This window comes from Diceros bicornis, chromosome 11 (genome assembly GCF_020826845.1).
Source record: "Diceros bicornis minor isolate mBicDic1 chromosome 11, mDicBic1.mat.cur, whole genome shotgun sequence".
In the NCBI taxonomy this organism is placed as follows: domain Eukaryota; kingdom Metazoa; phylum Chordata; class Mammalia; order Perissodactyla; family Rhinocerotidae; genus Diceros; species Diceros bicornis.
The window spans coordinates 38121772-38148819 of record NC_080750.1 but is presented as its reverse complement, the minus strand read 5'-3'; the positions used below and the strand labels follow the sequence as shown (position 1 = coordinate 38148819).

The following is a 27048-nucleotide window of genomic DNA, read 5'->3' as shown; positions in this document are numbered from 1 at the left end:
GGTAGTTTCAGCTAGTCATAAAATGTTTCACAGAGGACTGTAAATTCCTTGAAGACAGGGACTGTGTCTGTTATGTTCATTAATAAATACCCACTTTTAGCAAATGCTTGGTTTATCAGGAGGGCTCAAAAATATTTGTTGAAAGGATAGTTTTCATTAAGTTTATTAGCTATGCTACAATTATGTGCCAAGAGATATTGACAAATAACCGGAATTCTTTGATTTAGAATGACTTCTTTTCTGTGGCTAGATGTTGAGGAAGGAATAAGTCAGAGAGACAGATGCTATATAAGTCATGGAATTCAGCTAGATCAATTCACCCAGTCCAACAGCCTGGTTTCCAGAGAAGAAAGCAGAAAGGAGCAAAGTGTTGGAGGGATGAAAAGACAGAAAGAAGAAGGGAGAAAGAGAAAGCAAGTGAGAGACAGAGGCAGAGAAAGTGAAAATCCTTCTCTTATCAGGAATCCGCTGTGACTCCTTTGACTTAATAATCTTTAAAAAAGTGTGTGTGTGTGTGTGAGTGAGAGAGAGAGATCAAGAGATCATACCCATATGCACTCAGATTTTAAGACTTGTACATAAACTCTCCACTGACTGGCACAAAATTCAGAAAAGTATCCCTTTTTTTGCAGTCTTTTTTTTTATTGAGGTATAATTGAAATATAACGTTATATTAGTTTCAGGTGTACAACATAATTATTTGCTATTTGTATATATTGTGAAATGATCACCACAATAAGTCTAGTTAACATCTGTCACCATACATAGTTAGAAATTTTTTTTTCTTATGATGAGAACTTTTAAGATCTACTCTCAGCAACTTTCAAATATGCAAAACACTATTATCATCTATAGTTAATAATAAGAAAGATATTCTTAATAGTCTTTTATGGATAGTAATTTTATATTCCATAATCTAGTATGAATGTACAGATATAATATTTATCAAAGTGTGTATAGGACCTTACAGTTATTACACTAACTGTCTTTTCTTTTTCACTGACTTTATTTTTTAGCTACTGACTTCCAAATCACATATTCTTTCCAAAATGCTCCCACTATTTTACTCAGTCTTATCTCCATCCCCAAAACTGTGTCACTAAATTCATTTTTTTACCTTACACAATCTCACTTGTTTTTCTTAGTTTTACTTTCTCTCCATGATTTCTCCTTGATTTGTAACTGCAGATTTCACTATTTTTGTATCTTAAAATAACCTCTCAGTATGAAAAAAAACTAATGTGGTTTTGTTTTCCAGCCTGGACTCTGGTAGTTTCCAGCTGAGAAGCACTTTGAGTTAAAGTCTTAAAGAAAGTGAGGGGTGAGCCAGGTGGATATATGGAGGAAGAATGTTCTTGGCAGAGTGAGCAGCAAGTGTGAAGGCTGCAAGTTGGAGGCTGTCAGTGTTAGAGGAAGCCAGGAGACTAATGTTATTGGAATGCAGTTTGTGAGCAAGAGCAGAACAAAATGAAATGGGGGAGTTAGCAGGTAGCACAGGTTGTGTCAGCCTTTATAGACCATTGGATTTTACCCTGAGAGAGATGAGAAGCCTATGGAGGATTGGGAACCGAGAGCTATGATGTGACTTATGTTTGAACACACCACTCTGGCAGTTTTGTTGAGAATAGGCTGACATGAGCCAAGGACATAAAGGAGTCTAGTTAGGATGAATGGTGCTCTGTCCAGCATAGGATCTGAATAGTAGAAGAGAATTAGCTAAATGAATGCTTAAAAGAATTACCAACAAAGCCATTCATTTGCATTGAAGGTTAAAGTAACTCTCGAGTCCATAGACTTTGCAAGTTCTAATTTGTCTTCATGTTCCTTAGAAAATTCTCCATTCTTTCCATATGTTGATTGCTAGTTGGGTGATATTTGGCAGATAACCATGCACCTTTTAAGGCATCTTTCAATGACCAGAAAATTTCATTAATTTTCATGCTTTAAGTTTTATATGGACCCTAATTATCCCTGCCTAAAATATTAATTCCGCTAGTGTGTTGCTGAATGTTTGCTTTTAGGGCATAATATACAGGTTAGGGGCATTGTTATCTGTTAATATAGTTACAAAGCCATTATATTAATATGTGCATTAGTCTGATCTAATGAGAAACATCTCAATTTGATTAATTCAAGGAAAAACTAATAAAGGTATATATACTTTTTCAAGGAGAAGTATATTTACTTGATCTTAAAAGTAAAAAGTGACATTCTTTGTGTGTAGTTTGGGTTTCTCCAGAATTGGACTCTGAGACAAGAATTCAAGTACAACTAGCTTACTTGGGAGTTGATCCCAAGGAATATTGTTAGTGGAATGGAGAATTGAGACAGGGAAGGGACGGAAGTCAGAAATGACTGCATTATCAAGCAGATTACCACGTGGGCAATTAGAGCTTAATTCCTCTAGGGAACAGTGTAGCCAGCTTGCCTCAAGTACTGGGTCTTTATCCACCAACACCCTCCAGTTAGTGGCTGAGGGCCACTCCAATGGGGACCTTAATTCCATGGCGCTTCTGGCTAGCTGCACAAGTGGGCAGAGTGGAGTCTTGCAGGCAGAGGGAGCACTTAGGCAATGAAATGCAGATATTGGCAATTCAGTCAGGTCAGTGTGCACAGAAATACAAGGGACAAGGCGATATGGATGGAGGCACCATCAACTGCTCTAGTTTGCCTATTTGAAAGGAGAGAAAAAGTCAGATATACTAAAACGATACAAATTTATGTTTATTTTACTGCTGTATTTCAGGATCTGGAATAGTTACTCATTTAGGCAATCATTAAATATTTCTTGAATTTGTTGATGTCTCATGACTGTCCACCTTAACTGAATGAATGAATGAATGAATGAATGGAAAGTTGAAGTCCATACAGTTGAGTGCCAGGATGATGTATTAACTTCTGTTAGAAACCGCTCTGGTGCCCTTTGTCATCGGGAGCCCAATTTTCAGAGCTAAACCTGTACTGAGGCAGACCCTGTCATCCTGTAAATGCTGACTGACAATCAGCTTCATGAGGCTAATCCATCGTACTTCAGAGTGGAGACTCAGTATCACCTTTTGAAGAGAAAAACTAAAATGTTTTTGGAGACTTACACTTACAAAATGTATTCATCAATTCTCTTGGATGTTACCTAACCCCTGTTAATGCCAACTATGGCAGATAGGTGAGGGATGGCCCATCTGAGTGGTTTTGAGCCAGGAGTGGCAAAGTACCTTAAACTAGGAAATAGGAGTACATGAAGTCGGTTAGCAAGAAGTAGACATCATTCCAGTTAGGGGCAAAATCAAATGTAGAATAAGCAGTCCAAAGGGGAATCACCAATTCCGGTAGTTAGAATGTGGGTAGAAGCAAAAAAGAGATGAAAAAACTATGAGACCTAATAAAAAATGAATATTGAAATGGGTCAATAGAAGTCAGGCCCCCAGAAGTCCTGACGTTCAAGTTATGTCTTATGATGGGGTTTCGGCATTGATGTGTGTGTGGTCCACAAACAATTGTCACGTAAACCAGGCCAGAGGATGCCAGTGTTCCCTTTGACTGCTGTGCAATATGGAAGAGAGCAGCAAGCCCACTTCCTTCTAACTCTCCCAGGTGGGGAACATAGTGCAACCATAATCACAGAAGCCTAAAAATAAAACTGGAGTTAAAGTTTCTTCAAATCCAGATGAAACCTTTAGGCAGTTTGTACTTGATATATTATTTATAAAGAAAATATTTTCTTTTGTCCTTTTTCCCTTTTAGTCTATGAAACAATGTTTGTTAAGAGACAAGATTGGCAGGGGTTAGACAGAAGTGAACTCCTTCAGTACTTCAATGACTGTGGTCATTTCCCAACCCAGCAGCAAATTGATGAGGTTTGGGACCTTGTCTACAGAGGCAAGTAGTTTCTCATTTCTTTTCTTCTTTTCCCCTTCCTTCTTTCCTTCCACCCTATTTTCCTCCTTTATTCTTTCCTTTTTTACTTTTATTAAATTTATATTATAAATATTTTTCCTAAAATTTTTTAAATTTGATTTTAATATATATGAAAGAAGAGATTTAAAGGACAGGTTACAAGAAGTTAATGCAATAAAGTTTTTTTAGAGGGATGGAGGAGATGATTTTAGCTACTGAAGAGCATAGCCAAGTTTAAATGTTTAAACATTGTAAATTATTTCAGTACAATAGAATTTTACAGTTAGAAAATCATTTCTTTTCTGAACAGTAAATAAATGAAAGGATAATATGGTATGAGAATATTTAGTAATTTAAATGGAGCAACATTCCTCCCTTCTCTAAAAACTAGTAAATGGGTGAAAATTGTCACCAAGATGTGAGAAATCTCAATGAATTTTTCTTAACTCCTTAAGGTTCTTCTCAACATTTCTCTCTATGTCCGTACTAATGCTATGTCTTGCCGCCATGTTTAGAGATGATGGATGGTGTATCCACAATTTACTTGAGAAGAGAAGGTAAACAAAACAAAACATTTCAGGACCTTTTTTAACAAAGGATGCCAGCAGGAAGGTGATTAAAGTCAGAGTGACAAGGTTGAAGCTTCTTTATAGGTTTGAATTTCTCTTTCTTCATTAGTTTTAGTGTAAATTTACCTAATTCTTTACCTATGGACTTTGCTTTGCCAGTGCTGTGTCCCTAGTACCTAGAACAAGTTTTCTAGACTCTCCATAAATATATGTTCACATACTGGCAGAAACATCCAAATCACTTTGTGCTTCAGTGGTCATCACTAGGTTGTTTGTTGCAGTAACTTTTCTCCCCAATGACAGAAACATTAAATGTTTATTATAGAAAATTTGGGAACATAGAAATGTATAAAATGGCTAAGAAATAGCAATTAACATTTGATGTCTATCTTTCCAATTTTTTTTCTGTACACATGACATTGTTTTGATGAATGTTGAGATTATTTTCTACATGTTTGAAAATCTGCTTTTTTTTGTTAACGGTACTGCTAAGCTTCCAAGCCATAAATATCTTTTGCAACATTATTTATGACTGAATAATAATCTGTCACATGGATGTTCTATAATGTATTGACTGTTGTGCATTTAAATTGTTTCCATTTTTCTTTATAATAAATAATAAAATGAAAAAATCAAATACAAGAAAATAGAATCAGTTAGATATTTTAGAAACTTATAATCATTAGTGTGAGTTATTGAAAATGTAAGTTTTTTTCCAATTAACAGTTTCATGGAGATATTTTCCTGTACTAATTATTTTGGAGAATATCATAAAGGCTTAGGTTTAGTGCATGGCTCTGGGAATAGCTTTCCTGGGTTTAATTCCTGGCTCTACCACTTAATAGCTGTACGTCCTTGGACAATTTATGTATCTCTGCTATACCTTATTTTTCTCAACTATAAAAGGAAGATAATACTATCTAAGTCATTGGGCTGTTGTGAGGTTTAAAATAAATAATTCATGTAAAACGTGTTCCGTTATAAGTGCTCAATAAATATTTACTATTATTATTCCTAAATAATTCTTAAGTATACATAAATAATTATGAAAATAAGTTTTCATAATTATTTTTTATTTTGGAAATGTTTAATGGTGGAAGCTAATTGTATAATGACTCATTTTTATAGAGGTTATTTATTGAATGTTATCCATTGGTTTCCACTGATAGCATCTCTTTTGATTATCATAATGACCTGTGTGCTAGAGGAGACGATATGCTCATTTTACAGATGAGAGAACTGAGATTTAGAAAGAGACTTTTCTAAGCTCATTAGTAGAGCTGGAACTTTTCCCTGGTCTCTTCAAGTCAAGTTCAATGCTCTTTCCATTTTATTATGTGGAGACACTTTAAAAGTCAATGTTATGAAAACATAATTAGATGGATGATTAACACATTCTTGACAGCAAGTACTGCCTTTTATTGATCTTTCACAGACTAGCTTAATGCTTTGCAATATAGTAGGTTTTCTGTAAATGATTGTCTATTAAATTCCTTATTAAAACTAGAATTTTCAAAGGAAGACTTAGTTAAAAAATATACTATTTTTATTATAATGTCTAAAATTGGGATGCTTTACTTTATAGAAAGGAACCATTCTAACATAATTTTAAATATACATTCAATTATGTTGCTCCACTCAGTTAAAAAAAAATTCTTTTAGTGCGTAAGAAACTTTCATTTAAAATGGAAATATTCTAAGTAATGGAAAGAAAACAGAAGATTTATGGGAAATGGGGCTAAATTAATGATTTTCTCCTTGCTTCTGGTATATATTCCATTTTTAAGAGAATCTGATTTTATGCATTTTAGATTGTCAGTCATCTTCATTCATACTGACTTCTTCGATTGCAGATGTGCAACCTACGCATTTTTTCATCCAGTAGAATATTTCACCTAACGCGTTTGTAGTTAATTTAATTGATTAACTTCTTCAGTGTAAGACACCAAGTAGGTCAAATTCCTAAAAGTGTCTGTATGTGTTCAGGTATTTTTAGCTTATTTTTTTTTCATTCTTTATTCTTATCACTATGGTAACAAAAAAATTGGTGACTGAGAGCATGATTTTTGTCTGAAAATCTTCCTTTGGGAGAATGAGGCAACTTTAGGCTGCATGTATAGGCTGATCATAAAAGCTGAAGACTGTGCAAACATGGGAACCTTTACTTGATATTTATTTAAATTTCAGCAAATGAAACTAATAACAATAGAATGGCATATCTGAAAGTAAGGAAAATAATACATTGTGGTTCTATATTATTTATTCTCACATCTGGCCAATTTTTAGAAATTCGAACTTGGAAGGTTTTCCAGTATTTTTCCAACGTGTGACTAGAACTTTAAGTATATTTTCTTCACTGAAAATGAACAGAAAACAACAATGAAGACAAGTCCGTTTTCACTGTGAAGCCCTAGACAAAAGTCTTAAAATCAAACACATAGAAAGTACTTGTATGTTTTTTAACCTGACATATCCTATGCATCTGAAGAAACTATGCCCTGAGATAGAATGTGAGTTATTTAAGGTTCCTCAACTAGTTAGTGGCAAACTGTAACTATGTCCTGGGCCTTCTGCCCCTTGGGGTACAGCTTTGTCCACCACAAACAGGCAACACTGTGTTTCCTGCCATTTTCTCGAGATACGGCTATATGTTATTAAATGGGAAGCATATAATGATTTTCTCTTAAAATATTTTGCATATAAACAGGCACTCTAACAATAAAATTTTAATTATGTAGAAAGGAGATTAAAGAGGATTAACAAAGGATAGTAGAGGATTCTAGGATATAAGAAAAGTGAGACACTGGCAAATTCTGATGGTAAAAGAATGCAGAAGTATCAGAAGTAACATTACAAAAGGCTTATTTTAAATAACTTCTAAAAAAGAAATTTAACACATTCTTGTTATGAAACATTTTGAAAATATACACTAAAAGTAAAAGATGAGATGAAAAATACTGGTAATTTTATGTTCCAGAATGACATGAGGCTACTGACTAGAGGTCAACTAGAATAGGTAGCCAGGTCTTATAAGGATCTCCTAGTGCCACCATTAACATTTGGGGAAATTATCTGACAATCTGTCTTCCTTTTTATATAATAAAAATGTGATTACACTGTATATTTGGTTGCTGGTACAAATCTCAGTCCACGAACTCACTATTTTTCTATAAGGAATAAATTTTTATTTCTAGCCTCCATCCATGAAAATTTCATTTCAGTCAATTTGACTTTTCATTCTCTTTTTCTGAGGTTGTGGATAAATAAGGATGGAGGGCATCTATGTAGTAACATAGCATGTGGAGGCTCCCCCTGACCTGCAATATCATCTGTCAACATGGTCATTTCCTCATGTATTAGTTTGCCAGGGCTGCCGTAACAAAATACCACAGACTGGGTAGCTTAAACAACAGAAATGGGTGTGGATCATGGATCACTTCCTGTTTATCATACTTGAGAGTCATTGAAATTCTTGGATCTGTAGATTAATGTTTTTCATCAAATGTCAATTTTTCAGCCAAATTTTTTTTGCACATTTTTCTCTCTCCTAGCCGTCTAGGACTCCCATTAGACTTATATTAGTACATTTAATGTTGTCCCAGAGGTCTCTGAAGCTATCCTTATGCTTATTTTTTTTTTAATCTTTATTCTGTTATTAAAAGTGATATCTATTGATCTATCTTCAAGTTCACCATTCCTCTCTTCTGCCTTCTGAAATCTATTGCTGAGCCCATTTTGTAAATTTTTCATTTCATTATTATATTTTTCAACTCTATAATTCATTTAGTTACTTTATATAGATTCTATTTCTCTTGATAATTCTGATATTTTAGTAATTTTCATATTTTCCTTTAATTCTTTAAATATAATTTATTTCAATTATTTGAGCATATTTATAATAGCATCTTTGTGGTCTTTGTCTGCTATATCTAACATCTGAGTCCACTCAGAATTTTTATTGACTGCTTTTTTCCCTGAATATCGGTCACACTTTCCTTTTTATTTGAATGTTTCTTTTTTTGTGATATTGTTGAATACTGGACATTTTAGATAACATGTTTTTGCAAGTATGGATTCTGACCTCCCCCACTCCAAGGGTTTTCTTATTTATTTAGTAACTTGCCAGGACTTAATATGTGGAATTTGATCTGTCTCCCCTATAGTGTTTGGCTATTCACTTCCCTGCTCAGTTATTGTTTTAATTTTTTTTTTCCAGTGACTTCTCAAAAGGTCATCTCTGTATTTGTATAACTTAGCTGTCAGCCTATGATTGGACAGAGTATTTACTCAGACAGTTTGAGTCCTTAGGGTATTCAGCATTAGCCTATGTATCTCTGTGTAGGTTTGGGAGCACATTCAATGTTCAATTTTATGTCTGTCTCATATTTTACTTTCCACTGGCACTCTTGAGTTTTTCCTGTCCATTCCTATTGTTTCCCTGTTCACTTGGGATATGTGTAGAGGTTATCAAGCCCTTCTATGGCTTTCTAATTTCCAGAATCTACCTGTTAAAATTTCTGATTGGCCTCTGGTTGCCCCAGCTCAGACGGAACCTCAGACTAGCAGAGCTGCAGCCTCTCTTTACTTATCAAGTATGTTATGTATACTGTCAATGCCAATGGTTGTAGATGTTTTTCCCACATCTTCAAATCAATTTAGCTTCGTATGATGACTGGTTATAGGGAGAAAGTAGTAATCCTCATTTTAGGCATATTTATAGTGGTTCAGTTCTTTATACTCTTGTCATGATCCAGTTCAGTAGAGCCTATAACCTAGTGGTCTACATTTGTTCACTAGGGAAGGACAGAATGTTCAAAAATATGGAGGCAAGTAAATGAGTAGAATTCTTAGCACAAAATCAGAATATCAGAAAAGAAATAAAGAAGATGATTTAGGCATGTGGTTAGTGTGTTAGGAAAGTCTGGCACCTATCTAGTGACTAAATAATGAGAATATTCCTTCTACTATAACCTCTACCTCACTAGTGAAAAGAGTCCCTGAACTTTACTTCCATGAAGTTCTATAGCAGGATTTGAGGTATTTGTGTTATAGAACACTGGATCACTTTAGAAGTGTTTGATGTTTGTCCTCCTTGCTCTGATGAGTCTACTGCTAAGGTCCCATGAATCTACAGACTCTTTCTATGCATTACAAAGATATAAAGGTTTTTGTCAGTGGTGTGTATAGCCCTTGTGTAGCAGGATACCACTTTTTTTCTGGTATTTTAGTACACAGTGTTTAATACTTTCAGTCCTGTGAGAGGTAAAAGCACATTCTCTTCTCTGATTGATAAATTCAAGAATAAGTCATAAACTGAAAGGAAATGCATTAGAGCATACTAAATGGATGCCTTCCTAGGTTGTGGCAATCTAGAATCTTTTTTAATAAAATTGTTACAAATATATTCAACAAACATCTTTTGAGCACTTACTATGTGCTGTGAAATGTTATGTGGTTGGAAGGACTCAGAGTCTTCATAACTGGAGGGACATGCTTGTATATAACTAGATAAATACAATGTAGTAAATGCTTATACATTCACACACATATCAAGTGCTAAGATGATACAGATATTGACTATGTCTTATGTTTGGAAATCAGAGAAGGTTATAGAGAATGTTTAAGACTTGAGTCAATCATTGTAAGAGGAGTTAACTAGATAAGAAAAGAAAGACGAGAGAAATAAAATAAAATCTCTATAAAATAAAGATTGTGTGCAAAGCAAATTAGAATTTTCAGGGTAGCTGGTAACACTGAATAGGGGAAAGTTTGTGTCTGCTGATGAGTAACTGGAGAGGATACGATGTTACTAAAACTGCTAACTAAAAGATGCTGGATCATTCACTGAGATCTAGTTTACTGTGGTTGCTTTTCTCTATAGGATTCTTCCTGTTCTGAGTCCCCTATTCACCTGTCATCTGCCTATTAGAAGTGGATGTTTCCAAACACACAATGCAAATTAGATTTTGGATATACATCAGTTTTGTGTCAGTAAGAGCTATTTAAACACTTTTCCCTAGAGCTTGAATACCCCTGAATAAACTAGAGACCAAGCTCTAAGGGCAAAGAGCAACTCTGAAAGATCTGTCTATCATCACCTTGCTTCAAGCTACCTAATCCAAGCAGCTGCTCCTACAATTCTGCGTGCTCTCTCCTCCTAACACTGTTTAAAGATGGTTCTTGACATTTTGTCTCATCTTACATTGTTTAACTCTGTTAATGCCTTCTTTCACCCTAGCCATGGCTGTGCAAAGCCTGTGAAAGCTTATGCTAACAATACGCCCTGGGAATGATCATGGCCAGTGACTTTCCCTTTTCCCCTCTTTCCTGTCCTCCTACAGTCATGTGAGTTGTTACTCCAATTAGTAAGTTACTCTAATTAGCCATTCTGGTAATTTTTTTTTCAAATCTTTGAGTCTTTTATTACTTGAGTTGAAATATATGTACCATTGTTATATAAGCTGCACAGAGAATCTGATTAAATTTTGTAATATTACTTAACACCAGCTATTCTTCTAAAGCCTGTCTGTTTTCTTTAAGTAGAAAATAACCATCTTTAAGAAACAGCAGGAGCAGCAGGAGTTTGAGAGTGGTGTAACTTCAATAAAGGTATCATTACTTTCATAAGTCTGTTGGAGAGCCAGGCTTTAGGCTCCTTTTGTTAGATCACTGTTTATTAAGATTACACACTCAGTACTCCTAACATGCAGAGATCCACTAGCAAGTCTTTGTTTTATGTGATTAAATTACTATAATATCAGGAATATAAACTCCCTGGTGAGAACAACTTTGCTATGCAAGTCTCTGATAAAGAAAAAAAAAACCCATTAATATAAAATATATCATCAGAAATTCTTATGAAATGCAAAATTTTATGATATAGTATAATTATTCCAACATCATAAACATAGTATGAAAGAGCTTTGTTTTTTCTGGCATTTCACTTGATTCTGAGTCCTGTTAATTCCCATAGTGAAGTGAAAACTTCCAAAGGACTTAAAGTAGTTTTCAACCCTTTACAGTCACATAAGTTTTGCAATTCTTCCTAAGTCCACTTTCTAGTCACCTTTAGGAATTAACATTTTATAGCATTTCAGAATCAAGCTTTTAAAAGAAATTATGCTCTGCTCGATAAGGCACCATGATGCTCCCATGCTGTGAAATCTATCATGCTCTGTATAAATTATAAGTCGTATTGAAATGAAAACTTATGATTCAGCTTTGTAAAACCAAGCCTCTTGCAGGAAGCTGCCAGTTTGGCAGCATAGAAGCCAATTGTTAATGCTAAAGGCTTGTTTCCTTCAAGTTTATCTCTAGAGCAATGATAAGCCCATGAGAGTTTCATTTTGATATTTCAATTTCCAAAATTTAAAATTCTGTGACTGTTTCCACATTGAAATCAGCACGGTAATAGTGTTGTGTAGATGTTTTTTTTATGAGTCATGTTGGCCTATTATTCAAGGAAATGATCATAGAGTAAGTTTCTTTCAGGGCATAATTTTTCAGGCATTTTAGACATAAATATGTCATAGTCCTACCGTAAAGATGTTGGGTTTCTATTCTTTAGAAGCATTCCTGTTTATGATTCTTTATCTATCAATGCTTATATATATTTTTAGCATGAAGAGGAATCAAACATTCTTTCAGCTGATGTTGTTTAGTGGTTGTATATAGATGACTTGATTTTCATATACATGCTTATATGTATTTGTCATCTTTTGAGGTAATCACAGGTACACACACATAAGCATATTTGCATAGCACGGGTATTATAGTTAGTAACTCCCATCAGCACGAATAACTGCTTGTAATAAAGGCAGACATCAGAACCTTCTCTTTCTTTTTATTTTTTTGTGGAGTTTAATTCATAATACTAATCAGAGAAGACACAACTTGAATGTATGACCTACAACTTATCGTGCATATTTTCTAACATTGAGATTTATATTTAAGATTAAACAATCACTTAAAATAGTGGCTCTAACCGAGGTCTTATACTTATTCATGTATTTAGATAAGTTGTAGAGTGAGTTCCAAATAATTTGATTCCACGAAAGTTAATGTACCCAGATTTTTACAGTAAGAAATAAATTTGAATGGGTTAAAAGATAATCCCTATAACATCTCTCTCACTCACTGGATTCTAAAGACTTTGTTGAGGAGAGAAATGATGGAGCTGTCACTAGAGTGCTGGGAACTCCACACGGGTGCAGGCTCGTGCATGGGCCATACAGGTGAAACTCTGGGCGGTTCTAGCCAGAAACAGAATGAGAACCCCTGTCATGCATTAATGGCCCCTATCAGTTGGCTAATTTCTAGTAGGTCATTCTTAATCTGCCCTTGGAAAAAAATTCTGATTATTGTACCGAGTAAAGAGTAGTACTGCTTTTCAGGGATGAAATGATTGCTAATGTGACTACTGCAAACCTATTGCTTATGTCACATTCTTGTGTTTTCTGTAGATACCTAGAACCAATCATTGTTAGAAACACTCCTAATGCCATGTTCTCCATGATGTTTTTGGTTACAGTGAAAGACTAAGAAGTCTATTACCAACTACTGCATTCTAAACTGGTTATTCTGCAGATACTAGAGAGCTCCCTAGCTGTAGCATTTGCAGGACTGTAGCATTTATAGTAATTTGAGGACATTTTTTCTGTTTACTTTCAGTTGTCTTGTATTCCTTCAGTCTTTTGGAGGTGCTTGCAGATAACAGTGTCCAGCATGGCCTGAGTTCTCATTTTCTTGAGTCCTCATTTCTAATGATCGCATTGCTATAGCTCCTTACTTCCTTGGTTTTACTTAGATTTTGTCATCACCAATACTGCAAGCCTCCAACATCTTACTTTCAAGCCTCTTACTCTCTGACCATCTCTTTATACCTTTCTAACTTGTTTTTCTAGTTCTCCACCTTCAGTAAATCTGCAACCGCATGGCAACATTCAATCCATTAACTTTACTCTATTTACAGTATTCATAACCCCTTAGTTCTTTTACTTTCCACCTTACTCAGCTTGGATTCATTCCATGGTACCCCTGCATATATTTTAACTTCCTTACTCTCCTCAGACTTATTTTCCAAAAGATTGAATCTGATAGAACCAGCTCCTTGCCTAGTTTAAGCAGATGAACATGGCATGGCTGGAGAAAAACACAGCCATGCTGACTTATTTCACTTTACATTTCTGATCACAAACGTCAAGTGGAACCTTAGAACTGCCAGGCAATTTTATTCCATTTTTCAAGTTAATTCAATCCCCTCCTCTCCTAGATTAATATTTCACACTATCTTGGTCCTCATCACACTTTAAACAGCTCCATCTTCCTCCTCTCTGCTGATGACTGTATCTCTAATGAAATTGATGAAGTAAACACAGTTAGAAAAGACTGTCTTATCTTCCTATGTCTCAGTCTATCAACCTCCCAGGATCTACACCTTCAGAACCTGCTTTTCTTCCTCTTGCAATGGATGAACTTTCCTTGTTCATCCCTTGTTGACCACAGTATCCCATTGTCTCTGGCCCACTGAAGGATTTTACTCCTGTCTTTACTTTCTTTACTCCTGATTATTTCCTGTCTCTCCTTTATTATTTATTTCTTCTCTCCTGGACTATTTCCCATCAGCATACAAATATGCTGTGAAATTTTCCATCTTACAAACACCCTCCCTAGATGCCACATCATCTTTTGGTTCTTCCTCCTTCCTCCATTCCATTTGTTTGCTTTCCTCAAAAATGTTGAGTCTATTCACAATGTCTACTTCCTTCATCCCACACTTTTTCCCTTTTTAAGACAAATTATGGAGTACTTCAGACCTATAAAAAGAATCAATGAAATACATAATAAACACCACTCAGGTAGTGAGCTAATGCTACATGTATCAACATGTATAAATCTTTTTTGAAAAAAATGAGTAAAGTTTCAAAAGGACACATAATTTCTGTAAAAATGATATTTTATATTGTTTAAGAGTACATGTATGCAGTAAAAGCATAAAGACATGCGTAGTAAGGGAAACTAGTAAATTCAGAATAGTGATTACCTTTTTTTTTTCCCACCAAAGAAGAAACAGCTTTATAGGAGTCTAGGCATTTCAAGGAACCCTAGTCAGTCACAGAGAAGACAGGCTAATATTGGTTTAGGGCAAGAATCGAGCACTACAGAATATCCTCTCAAAAACCAAGTGTGAAACTAAAACCTCCGTCTTAATATCCTAACAGAATGCTGCTGAGTTTAGTTCAGGTGAAACTTCTGGAAGCTCCTAGTGAAATAATGAGATTTTTGCATAAGGGGAGAGCTCTCTGGCACAGCTGAATCTGGGATCCATATAAGGTGATGGGTCTGGGGTGGAAGAAATAGAGGAAAAGGCAAGGGGGATATTTCTATCACTCACACAAGGTCATCTCAACGTGTGGGTGAGAGAGAAACCATTACCTCCAGGGAGGGAGGGAAGGAATAAGAGTACAATGGAGAAGGAGTACATAAGGGGCTTCCATTGTTTTGCCAGTATGTAGTGAGAGTAAAGTATTATTATCATCTTTTTCCTTTTAAATAACCAGTCATCCCAGCATACTTTATTGAATAGACATTCTTATCACTGATTTGCAATGCTGCTTCTATCATATATCAAATTTCCATCTAAATCTGGGTCTGTTTCTGGATTTTCAATTCTATTTCTTTTATCTATTCTAGTATATTCCTGTGCCACCAATTGGTATAGCTTTATAATGAATCAATATACCTGGAAGGAAAGTTCCACCTCTTTTTTTTGTCTTGGACCTTCTTGGACTTTTTCACTTCTATATAAATGTGAGAGTGACTTTTTCCAGTTCCATTAAAAATGCAGTTAATATCGAGATAATCTGTAGAGAATTGACTTCTTTTTGATATTAAATCTTTCTACTTATCTGTAGGTTATTTATTTAAGTTTACTTTTATATTTTTCAGTGACGTTTTCTTAATTTTTTCTCCCTAAAGATCTGATAAATTTTTGTTAGACATTTCTTTTTTATTTTATTTTATTTTATTACAAAAAGAACACAACATATCTACCTTCTTAACAAATTTTAAGTGCACAGTGCAGTATTGTTGACATTGTTGTACAGCAGATCTCTAGAACTTATTCACCTGTTTAATAGAGCTATTTAAGTACCTTATTTCTTTTGTTGCTATTGGAGAATGAAGGAGATTCAGTTCTCTTGTAATGTTTCTTAAGTTGGGTGCCAGGTACACAGATGCTCATTTTTTTCTTTCTTATATGTCTGAAATACTTAAAAATGAAATTTAAAAACTTCTCCAGTTCTTTCCTATCACATGTAGAATAAACTTCAAAACCTAAGAAATGATACATCTCCTACCTTTTTGACCTCAACTCCTACCCCTCTCCTTCTTGCTTACTCTACTCCAGTCAGGCTGATGACTTGCCTTTTTTGAATACACTAAATTCTTTGCACTTGCGGTTTCTTCTATTTAGAATTTACTTTCCTCCTGGGTCACTTTGCAAGAATTTGACTCACATCTCCACTCAAAAATCATTTGCTCAGAAAAGACTTTCCTGACTTTCTTCTCTGCAATATCACACTCTTCTCCCACTGTCCTCTGCCCTCTATTCTCTTCCATCTCTTTAATATTTTTCTTCATTCCGCTTATCGCTATCTGATATGATATTATACATGTATTTGTTTATTGTCTTTCTCCTTCACCAGCCTATTGATTTCCAATATAGCAGGGACCTTACCTTCTTGTTCACTGCTATAATCCAGTTCATAGAACAGAACCTTGTATACAGAAGGGGGCGAGGGTGGTGTCACAGCCACAGCAGAATGAAGGACACATCCCAGTGCTAAGGTAAGAGACATGAAAGGAAAATCCTCCCAACTTTACTCTAAAAGTAATGGAGTAGGAAAAAATAAAAAATGTAGCATATGATCATAAAATTCTAGAGATGCTAAAAAGTAGACTACTTTGTTGTCTTATCTCTTGTCTTGGGACCAAAAAGGAAAGTTACACTTCAGAAAATTGTCTTCCTTTCAGAACTTTCCAAAATTCTCTACCAGGCAAGCCTGTGGAGATCCTATAGTATTGACCAGGTAATAATTTTTTATTCATTGGTATTCTGTTTGGTTTGTTGGGGCATATGATTTCAAGCATGGAGCATCTCTTGCGAATGTGTCACTTTGTGGCTATTGAGGATGGTCTGGCCCCTGGCCTCATACCAGTGTCACCTTTGTTTACCAGGCTCCAAAAGAACATCTTGTTTCTGTTGTATTTATTTAGTTTGTATGTTGTGTTTAATGTTTTTAAGATGACAACAGCTTTAATGTATTTTCAGGCCATATCTATTCAGGTATATTCAAATAGTTTTCTGCAATGATCTGGTGAACTTAGGGCACACTTGCATAGTCAGCCAAGTATGAGTCACCCAACAAAAGAGAAAGTTAGGAGGGAATTAAATCTGATTAGGATTCAAATACATGAGGTGATAAAGGAGCTGGCCCTGATGCCAGGCAAAGCTACTCTCTTATGTGTCCAACAATGAGCCTTCAGTGACCACTTATGTTAATCAGACAACTGCTATAAACAATATGTTCATGGGAAAGTTAATAAACAATACTAGGCCAGTGTCTGCTATGAGTTAGCAGAAATGGACTGTTTAATCAGAGCCAATGTTTAAATATTAAAAAGGGGCATTATTCTTATTGTTAAAATAAAAATAAAACAGAATGGTAACTAGTATGCATTCTCCTTTGTGGGGCTTGGTTCTGTTAGTGCCGCATATAATGAATTTTAAAAACTGGTAGCTACCAGCTTACATCCAAGAAACTGTTATTTGTAACAGTTTCTGAAGACAAATGCATTGAAATTAGAAATACAGATTTATTTCACCCATACGTCTAATGTCTTAGTCAGCTCAGGTTGCCATAACAAAATACCATAGACTGGGTGGCTTAAACAACAGACATTTCTCATAGTTCTAGAGGCTGAGAAGCCCAAGATCAAAGTACTAGAAGATTCAATTCTTACGTCTACCTTCTCACTGTATCCTCACATGGCAGCGGGAGGAGGCCCTGGTGTCTCTTTCTCTTCTTGTAAGGTACTAATTCCATCACCGGAGCTCTACCCTCAGAACTTCATCTAAACCTAATTCCCACCCAAAGGCCCTACTTCCTAATGCCATAACATTGGAGGTTAGGGCTTCAACATATGTGTTTTTTTTTTTATATATATATTTTTGTGTGTGAGTGAGGAAGATCAGCCCTGAGCTAACATCCGTGCTAATCCTCCTCTTTTTGCAGAGGAAGACCGGCTCTGAGCTAACATCTATTGCCAATCCTCCTCCTTTTTTTTTCCCCCAAAGCCTGAGTAGATAGTTGTATATCATAGTTGCACATGCTTCTAGTTGCTGTATGTGGGGCGCGGCCTCAGCATGGCCGGAGAAGCGGAGCGTCGGTGAGCGCCTGGGATCCGAACCTGGGCTGCCAGCAGCGGAGCGCGTGCACTTAACCGCTAAGCCACGGCGCCGGCCCAGGGCTTCAACATATGAATTTCGGGGGTGACACGAACATTCAGTCCATGACAATAGGGGAATACATATTATGTATAAAGCAACACATCTAGGGATTCATAAATGTTAGTCACTTCATGTCCTTTCTCCTTCCTTTTCTGGGGAAAGGACTCAACTATTACTTATTGCTTCCTACTTGAGGGGAGTGATAATCATGATCTTTTTATAGTAAGTTGATCTGGTGATTCCCTTCCCAGTTTGGTATCACTGTTATGATTTGGTTCTTGCTGAGATCATAATTCCAGGAAGCAAATAGGAAAGTACTTTGGCCTGTAACTAGAATTCCCCTTGCTGTGCTGATCTGTAAATGTTCTACAACCTAATTTATGTGCAATTACTTTTTCTGAGAGGTAATAAAAATAAATAATAGAATTGATTGTTGGCAAATTTTTATAATAAATGATTTCCTTAAACTGGAATATAACATTCAGCAATAAGCAAAATGTATAGGAAACAACAAAAAAATAAAATAAAAAGTATTTCAGGATGATGATTTTTTGTTCTGGATACTAATCCTTCACATTCACAGTTTATATATTTAAAATATTACCATACAAATGTATTTTTATAGAATTTTCTAGTTCCAATGTTTACAAATGTGTTCAGTTGTCAAGAACAATATCAAATTTTTAAAGTTCCAGTTAGAGCATTTTGCCATTATTGTATTATTTAATTATTTATAAGTTAAACATGGATTAGTCTCTCATGATTGCACAGAGAAGTAGCTTTCATTTTGTGTAGATTGGATTTTTATTTCTATAATGTAAGCAGGCTGCAAATTATTTGGGAAAGAGTCATTTTTTCACGTTTGTATAGCTCATTGAACTTTTTCACAGTGAAAAAAGCCTTTTTGCTGATATAAATTGTATATTCTCGTTGCCACAAATTTTTAAAAATTCTCTGCTCTTCTTCTTGCTTCTATGCATATGAAAGTATATGTTTATTTTATAGACTAGAATCATATATGAATTTCTCTAACTATTTTTTCACTTAACAATGCATTATAAGAACCCTCTAACTCTTTTTAATGTCTTCATGATAGTCTATGGTATGGATACACTCCAGTTTATTAAGTCACTCACCTGTTAATCAGAATTTACTTTGTTTATAGTTTGTGGCCATTACAAACTTTTTTTTTAATTGGGGCTTTTACTTCTATGGGATAGATTTCCAAGAGTGAGATTGTTGGATCAAAAGATATAGATATTTTAAATTTCAATTGATATTTACAGAATGATTTTCAAGAAAGGCTGTAACAATTCAAATTTCCACCAGTGAAGTTTGAGTATATCCTTTTCTTTCTGAATTTCCAGCGGCAGGTGTACTTGCCAATTTGGTGAGTGGGAGATGAGCTAAACTTACTTTAATTGACATGTCTCTATCTGTGACTTGTAGCTGCTCTTCTTATTTGTGTTGTCTTCTATGATTTACCTATTTATTTTTAACCATTTTAGTTATTTTTCTTTGTCTTATTGATTTTAATGTGCTGTTCACCCTATTGTATGTATTAATTCTTCACTTGTCATATATTTTACAATCATTTTCCGGTCACTTAATTATGAACTTTGTTGTCTTTTGTAATACCGAAACTTGATATTTCTATCAATGTATATCTTTACGCCTTCGGTTTACCTTTCTTTATTAAAAAGGCTTTTCAAACTCTAAATTACGCATTTAGCCTACTAAATTTTTTTCTAAAATTATTTTTATATTTATGTATCTTTAATACATCTGGAGTTTACCTCTGCATATGATGGGAGTAGGGGTCCAACTTCCTTGCAAATGAATATGCTCTTGTATCAAAATTATTTACTAAGTTAGCTATCTTTTGACCACTAAATGAGAAGATTTTTCTGTGTATTAAATTCCCATATTGGATCTAGTCAACAGCCCTTTATTCTGTTGCATTGATCTTTGTGTCTGTCTTATTAAAGTTTTTGTTTGGAGTGGCTGCTTGGTTCAATCTATTGCCATTTCAATATCTGTTGAGCATATGTTTTTTCTGATTTAATATTTTGAGTCAATTCATTTTATTGATAGATTGGCTGGCACTGTGGTGACATTCCTAGAATAACCATCTCTTTTTGTAGTGGGAATCCTGCTGGTTCTATTTGGCAATATTTTATTTAGAATATTTCAGATATTTTAATAAATGAGATTGGCTTGTAGATATTGTGGAATAGCTTCATCAAGTTTTGTGGTTAAAGTCACATTGGTTTTATAAAGTAAAGATTTTTCTATCATGTTCCATGGTTTGGAAAAGTTTAATTAAAATACTGGAATCATTTGTTCTTTAAAGGTTAGACGAAACTTAGGTATGGAACGTTGGTCCAGGTCCCTGTTTAAAATAAAGATTATTGATCACTGTTTCAATCTGCTTTAGAGTAATTGCTTTATTCAAATTTCCCATCTTTTGGATTAATAGTAGTAATTTATATTAATTTTAGGAAATTATTGATTTCTTTTAGGTTTACAAGTGTATTGCAATCAAGTTGTTTTTAATGTTCTCCTATAATTTCTTTTAATATTTTCTCTACAAGTGGCTATGTCTCCTTTCTCTACAAATTATGTCTTATATATCTGCTCTCCTTTTTCTTCAAAAATTTTTCTTTCCTATGTTGCAAGTCATTGCAAACCACCAAAGTTTGGATTTATACCTTGACTATTTTTTTCTCTCTCATTAATATTAACTTTTATCTTTAATAATTTTCATTTGCATATTTTATTATTTTGAAAAAGTATTAAAAGACGAGTATTAAATTCCTTTATTTGTAGTTGTTCTCCTTTAATAATGAAGGAATACAAAACTATAAATTTAATCTAAGTATAGCTTTAGTTGTCCTAATTATTTTGGTATGAAGTATTCCCTTTTCATTCCTTTCATTTTATAGAACATTTGCATCACCCCAAAAGGTATCTTTGTGCCCCTTCTCAGTCAATACACCACCCCTAAGAGATAACTACTAGGTTGACTTGTATCACCAAAAATAAATTTTACATCTTCATATAAATGGAATCATAAAGCATGTACTCTTTTGTGTCCAACTTCTTTCATTTTTTTAAAAATTATTTTATTGGGGTCATATTGGCTTACAACATTGTGTAAATTTCAGGTGTACATCACTATATTTCAGTTTCTGTATAGACTGCATCATGTTCACCATCAACTGTCCAGTTTTTATCCATCACCATACGTGTGTGCCCCTTTACCCTTTTGTCCTCCCCCACCCCATTCTCCTTTGGTACCACTAATCTATTCTCCTTATCTATATGTTTGTTTGTTTATCTCCCACATATGAGTGGAATCATATGGTATTTGTCTTTCTCTGTCTGACTTATTTCAGTCAGCGTAATACCCTCAAGGTCCATCTATGTTGTCGCAAATGCCACGATTTTGTCATTTTTTATGGCTGAGTAGTAAGTATTCCACTGTGTATACACATCACATCTTCTTTATCCATTCATCCATTGATGGGCACTTGGGTTGCTTCCATGTCTTGGCTATTGTGAATAATGCTGCAATGAACATAGGTGTGCATATATGTTTTTGAATATTGATTTCACATTCTTTAGATAAATACCCAGCAGTGGAATAGCTGGATTATATGGTATTTCTATTTTTAATTTTTTGAGGAATCTCCATACTGTTTTCCATAGTGGCTGCACCAGTTTGCACTCCCACCAGCAGTGTATGAGGAGTCCCTTTTCTCCACATCCTCTCCAACCCTTGTTATTTCTTCTCGTTAATTATAGCCATTCTGATAGGTGTAAGGTGATATCTCACTGTAGTTTTGATTTGCATTTCTCTAATAATTAGTGATGTTGAACATCTGTTCATGTGCCTGATGGCCAGCTGTATGTCTTCTTTGGGAAAATGTCTATTCATATCCTCTGCCCATTTTTTTTTTTTTGAGGAAGATCGGCCCTGATCTAATATCTGTTGCCAATCTTCCTCCTGTTTTTCCTTTTTTTTTTCCCTCTTCAAAGCCCCAATAGATAGTTGTATGTCATAGTGGTACATCCTTCTAGCTGCTTTATGTGGGCTGCCACCTCATCATGGCTTGATGAGCAGTGTGTAGATCTGCGCCCAGGATCCGAACTGGGAACCCCAGGCCACTGAAGCAGAGAGTGGGAACTTAACTGCTATGCCACCGGGCTGGCCCCTCCTCTGCCCATTTTTTGATTGGGTTGTTCATATTTTTGTTGTTGAGTTGTATGAGTTCTTTATATATTTGGGAAATTAACCACTTGTCAGATTTATGATTTGCAAATTTTCTCCCACTTGGTGGGTTGTCTTTTCATTTTGTTGATGGTTTCCTTCGCCTTGCAGAAGCTTTTTAGTCTGATGTAGTTTCATTTGTTAATTTTTTCTTTTGTTTCCCTGGTCTGAGTAGACATGGTATTTGAAAAGATACTGCTAAGACTGATGTCAGAGAGTGTACTGCCTATATTTTCTTCTGGGAGTTTTATGGTTTCAGGTCTTACATTCAAGTCATTAACTCATTTTGAGTTAATTTTTGTGTATGGTGTAAGATAATGGTCTACTTTCATTCTTTTGCAAGTGGCTATCCAGTTTTCCCAACACCATTTATTGAAGAGATTTTCCTTTCTCCATTGTATGTTCTTGGCTCTTTTGTCAAAGATTAGCTGTCCATCGATGTGTGGTTTTATTTCTGGGCTTTCAATTCTGTTCCATTGATCTATGTGTCTGTTTTTCTGCCAGCACTATGATGTTTTGATTACTGTAGCTTTGTAGCATATTTTGAATTCAGGGAGTGTGATACTTCCGGCTTTGTTCTTTTTTCTCAGGATTGCTTTGGCTATTTGGGGTCTTTTGTTCTTCCATATAAATTGTAGGATTCTTTGTTCTGTTTCCATAAAGAAGATAATGGGATTCTGATTAGGAGTGCATTGTAGATTGCTTTAGGTAACGTGGACATTTTAACTATGTTTATTCTTCCAATCCGTGAGCATGGAATATCTTTCCATTTCTTGATTTCTTCTTTGACTTCTTTCAATAGTAGTTGAAAGAAGTCTTACAGTTTTCATTGTATAGGTCTTTCATTTCCTTTGCTAAATCTGTTCCTAGGTATTTTATTCTTTTTGTTGTGATTGAAAATGGGATTGTATTCTTGGTTTCTCTTTCTGCTAGTTTGTTCTTAGGATGTAAAAATGCAACTAATTTTTCACGTTGATTTTGTACCCTGCAATTTTACTGTAATTGTTGATTATTTCTAATAGTTTTCTGGTAGATTTTTTAGGGTTTTCTATATATAGAATCATGTCATCCACAAACGGTGACAGTTTTATTTCTTCCTTTCCCATTTGGGTCCCTTTTATTTCTTTTTCTTGCCTCAGTGCTCTAAAACTTCCAGTACTATATTGAATAAGAGTGGAAAGAGTGGGCATGCTTGTCTTGTTCCTGTCCTCAGAGGAATAGTTTTCAGTTTTTCACTGTTGACTTTGATGTTGGCTGTGGGTTTGTCATATATGGCCTTTATTATGTTGTACTTTTCTTCTATACCCGTTTTATTGAGAGTTTTTGTCATAAATAGATGTTGGATCTTGTCAAAGGTTTTCTCTGCATCTATTGAGATGATCATGTGATTTTTATTCCTCATTTTATTAACGTGGTGTATCACATTGATTAATTTGTGGATGTTGAACCTTCCCTGCATCCCTGGAATAAATCCCACTTGAAGGTGGTGTATGATCCTTTTAATTTATTGTTGTATTTGATTTGATAGTATTTTGTTTAGGATTTTGCATCTGTGTTCATCAGCGATATTGGCCTGTAATTTTCCTTTTTTTTGTGTTGTCCTTGTCTGGTTTTGGTATCAGGGTAATATTAGCCTCATCGAATGAGTCAGGAAGTATTCCGTGCTCTTCAATTTTTTGGAAATTTTTGAGAAGGATAAGTATTAAATCTTCTTTGAATGTTTGGTAGAATTTACCAGAGAAGCCCTCTGGTCCTGGGCTTTTGTTTTTTGGGAAGTTTTTGATTACTGTTTCAATCTCTTTACTTGTGATTGGTCTTTTCAGATTCTCTATTTCTTTTTTATTCAGTTTTGGGAGGTTGTATGATTCTAATAATTTATCCATTTCTTCTAGGTTATCCAATTTGTTGGAACATAGCTTTTCATATAATTCTCTTATAATCCTTTGTATTTCTGTGGTGTCCATTGTAATTTCTCCTCTTTCATTTCTGATTTTATTTGTTTGAATCTTCTTTCTTTTTTTCTTAGCAAGTCTAGCTTTGTCAGTTTTGTTTATCTTCTCAAAGAACCAGCTCTTAGTTTCATTGATCCTTTCTACTATTTTTCATCTCTATTTCATTTATTTCTGCTCACATTTTTATTCTTTCCCTCCTTCTACTGTCTTTGAGCTTTCTTTATTTTTCTTTTTCTAGTTCTTTTAGGTATAGTGTAAGATTACTTATTTGAGATTTTTTCTTGTTTGTTGAGGTAGGCCTGTATTGCTATGAACTTCCCTCTTAGCACCACTCTTGCTGCATCGCATGAGTTGGTATGTTGTTTTTTCATTTTCATTTGTATCCAGGTATTTTTTGATTTCTTCTTTGATTTCTTCATTGATCCAATGGTTGTTGGTAGCATGTTGTTTACTCTCCACATATTTGTGACTTTCTCAGTTTTTTTCTTATATTTGATTTCTGGTTTGATACCATTGTGATCAGAAAAGACACTTGATCGAATTTCAGTCTTCTTAAATTTATTGAGGTTTGCTTTGTTTCCCAACATATGGTTTATCTCTTGGAATGTTCCATGTGCATTTGAGAAGAATGTGTATTCTGCTGTTTTTGGATGGAATGTTCCATATATATCTATTAAGTCCATCTGGTCTAGTGTTTCATTTAAGTCCACTGTTTCCTTGTTGACTTTCTATCTGGATGATCTATCCATTGATGTAAATGGGGTGTTAAGGCCCCCGCTACTATTGTATTGCTGTCAGTTTCTCTCTTTGGTTCTGTTAATGGTTGCTTTATATACTTCAGTGCTCCTGTGTTAGGTGCATATATGTTAGTAAGTGTTATGTCTTGTTGGAATGTCTCTTTTATCATTATATAATGCCCATCTTTGTCTCTTGATATCTTTTTTATCTTGAAGTCTGTTTTGTCTGATATAAGTATGGCTATACTGCTTTCTTTTGCTTGTCCTTTGCTTGGAGTATCATCTTATGTTTTTTTACTCTGAGCCTATGTTTGTCTTTAGAGCTAAGATGAGTTTCCTGGAGGCAGCACATTGTTGGATCTTGTTTTTTAATCCATAAAGACACTCTCTGTCTTTTGATTGGAAAATTCAATCTATTTACAATTAGAATGATTATTGATATATGAGGGCTAATACTTCCATTTTTTCTTTTGTTTTCTGGTTATTCTGTATTTCTATTGTTTCTTTTTTCCTTGAATTTCTGTCTGCCATTTCAGTTTGATGGTTTTCTGTATTTTCTCTGTACTTATGCTTTGTTACTTGGCTCCAATTTTTTGTTTAGTGGTTACCATGAGTTTTGTATAAAAGATCTCCTAGATGATATAGTCCTTTTTCTGATAGCCTCTTATCTCCATTAGCCTATGCAGATTCCATCCCTTTCCTCTTCCTTATGTTTTTTTTTTTGTCACAAATTCTTCTCTTGTGTGTTGCAAATTGTGACCAAATTGTATTGGTTATAAGTTTTGTTTTGATGCTTTCTTTCCTTTTATCTTTTATGTTATAATTAAGTGTTTACTAACCTATTCTGATATACAGCTGCAATTTTTCTGATTCTGTCAGTCTAATTATCTCCTTGCTCAAGGTTTTGTAAACCTTTGGTTTTTAGATTCAGATAGGAGGGCTGCTTTCAATGTTTCTATTTTTTTTTTGTAATGTGTTATAGGATTTGGGATAAATGTTAATATATATTGTTTCTTTTTTAAAAAAATTTTTGTTTATTGCAGTAACATTGGTTTATAACATTGTATAAATTTCAGGTGGACATCATCATACTTCTATTTATGCATGGATTACATCATGTTCTCATGTTCACCACCTAAATACTAATTACAATCTATCACCACACACAAGTGCCTAATTATCTCTTTTGCCCTCCTCCCTCCCCACTTCCCCTCTGGTAACCACCAATCCAATCTCTGTCTCTATGAGTTTGTTTGCTGTTGTTATCTACTACTTAATGAGTGAGATCATATGTTATTTGACCTTCTCCCTCTGACTTATTTCACTTTGCATAATACCCTCAATGTCCATCCATTTTGTCACAAATGGCTGGATTTCATCATTTCTTATGGCTGAGTAGTATTCCATTGTGTATATGTACCACATCTTCTTTATCTATTTGTCCCTTGATGGGCACTTAGGTTGCTTCCAAGTCTTGGCTATTGTGAATAACACTGCAATGAACACAGGGGTGCATTTATCTTTATGCATTGGTGTTTTCAAGTTCCTTGGATAAATACCCAGCAGTAGAATAGCTGGAGTGTATGGTAGTTCTATCCTTTATGTTTTGAGGAATCTCCATACTGTTTTCCATATTGGCTGCACCAGTTTGCACTCCCACCAGCAGTGTATGAGAGTTCCCTTCTCTCCACATCCTCTCCAACACATGTTGTTTCCTGTCTTGTTAATTATAGCCATTCTGACGGGCATGAGGTGATATCTCATTGTAGTTTTGATTTGCATTTCCTTGATAGTTAATGATGTTGAACATCTTTTCATGTGCCTGTTGGCCATCTGTATATCTTCTTTGGAGAAATGTCTGTTCATGTCTTTTGCCCATTTTTTAATTGGGTTGTTAGTTTTTTAGTTGTTGAGATACATGAGTTCTTTGTATGTTTTGGAGATTAACCCCTTATCAGATGTATGGTTTGCGAATATCTTCTCCCAATTGTTAGGTTGTCTTTTCGTTTTGTTGATGATTTCCTTTGCTGTACAGAAGATTTTTAGTTTGATGTAGTCCCATTTGTTTATTTTTTCTATTGTTTCTCTTGCCCGGTCAGACATGGTGCTTGAA

At 34.7% G+C, this 27048-nt stretch overlaps 1 protein-coding gene across 1 annotated transcript in view; it reads left to right on the top strand.

Annotated features, from left to right (window-relative positions):
* Positions 1-27048, top strand: part of IQCM (IQ motif containing M) — a 334584-nt gene that overhangs the window by 156321 nt on the left and 151215 nt on the right. The window contains exon 11 of the mRNA XM_058549817.1: positions 3742-3876. Coding sequence (XP_058405800.1) covers positions 3742-3876 — 135 coding nt within the window. The remainder of the gene's footprint in view (positions 1-3741; positions 3877-27048) is intronic.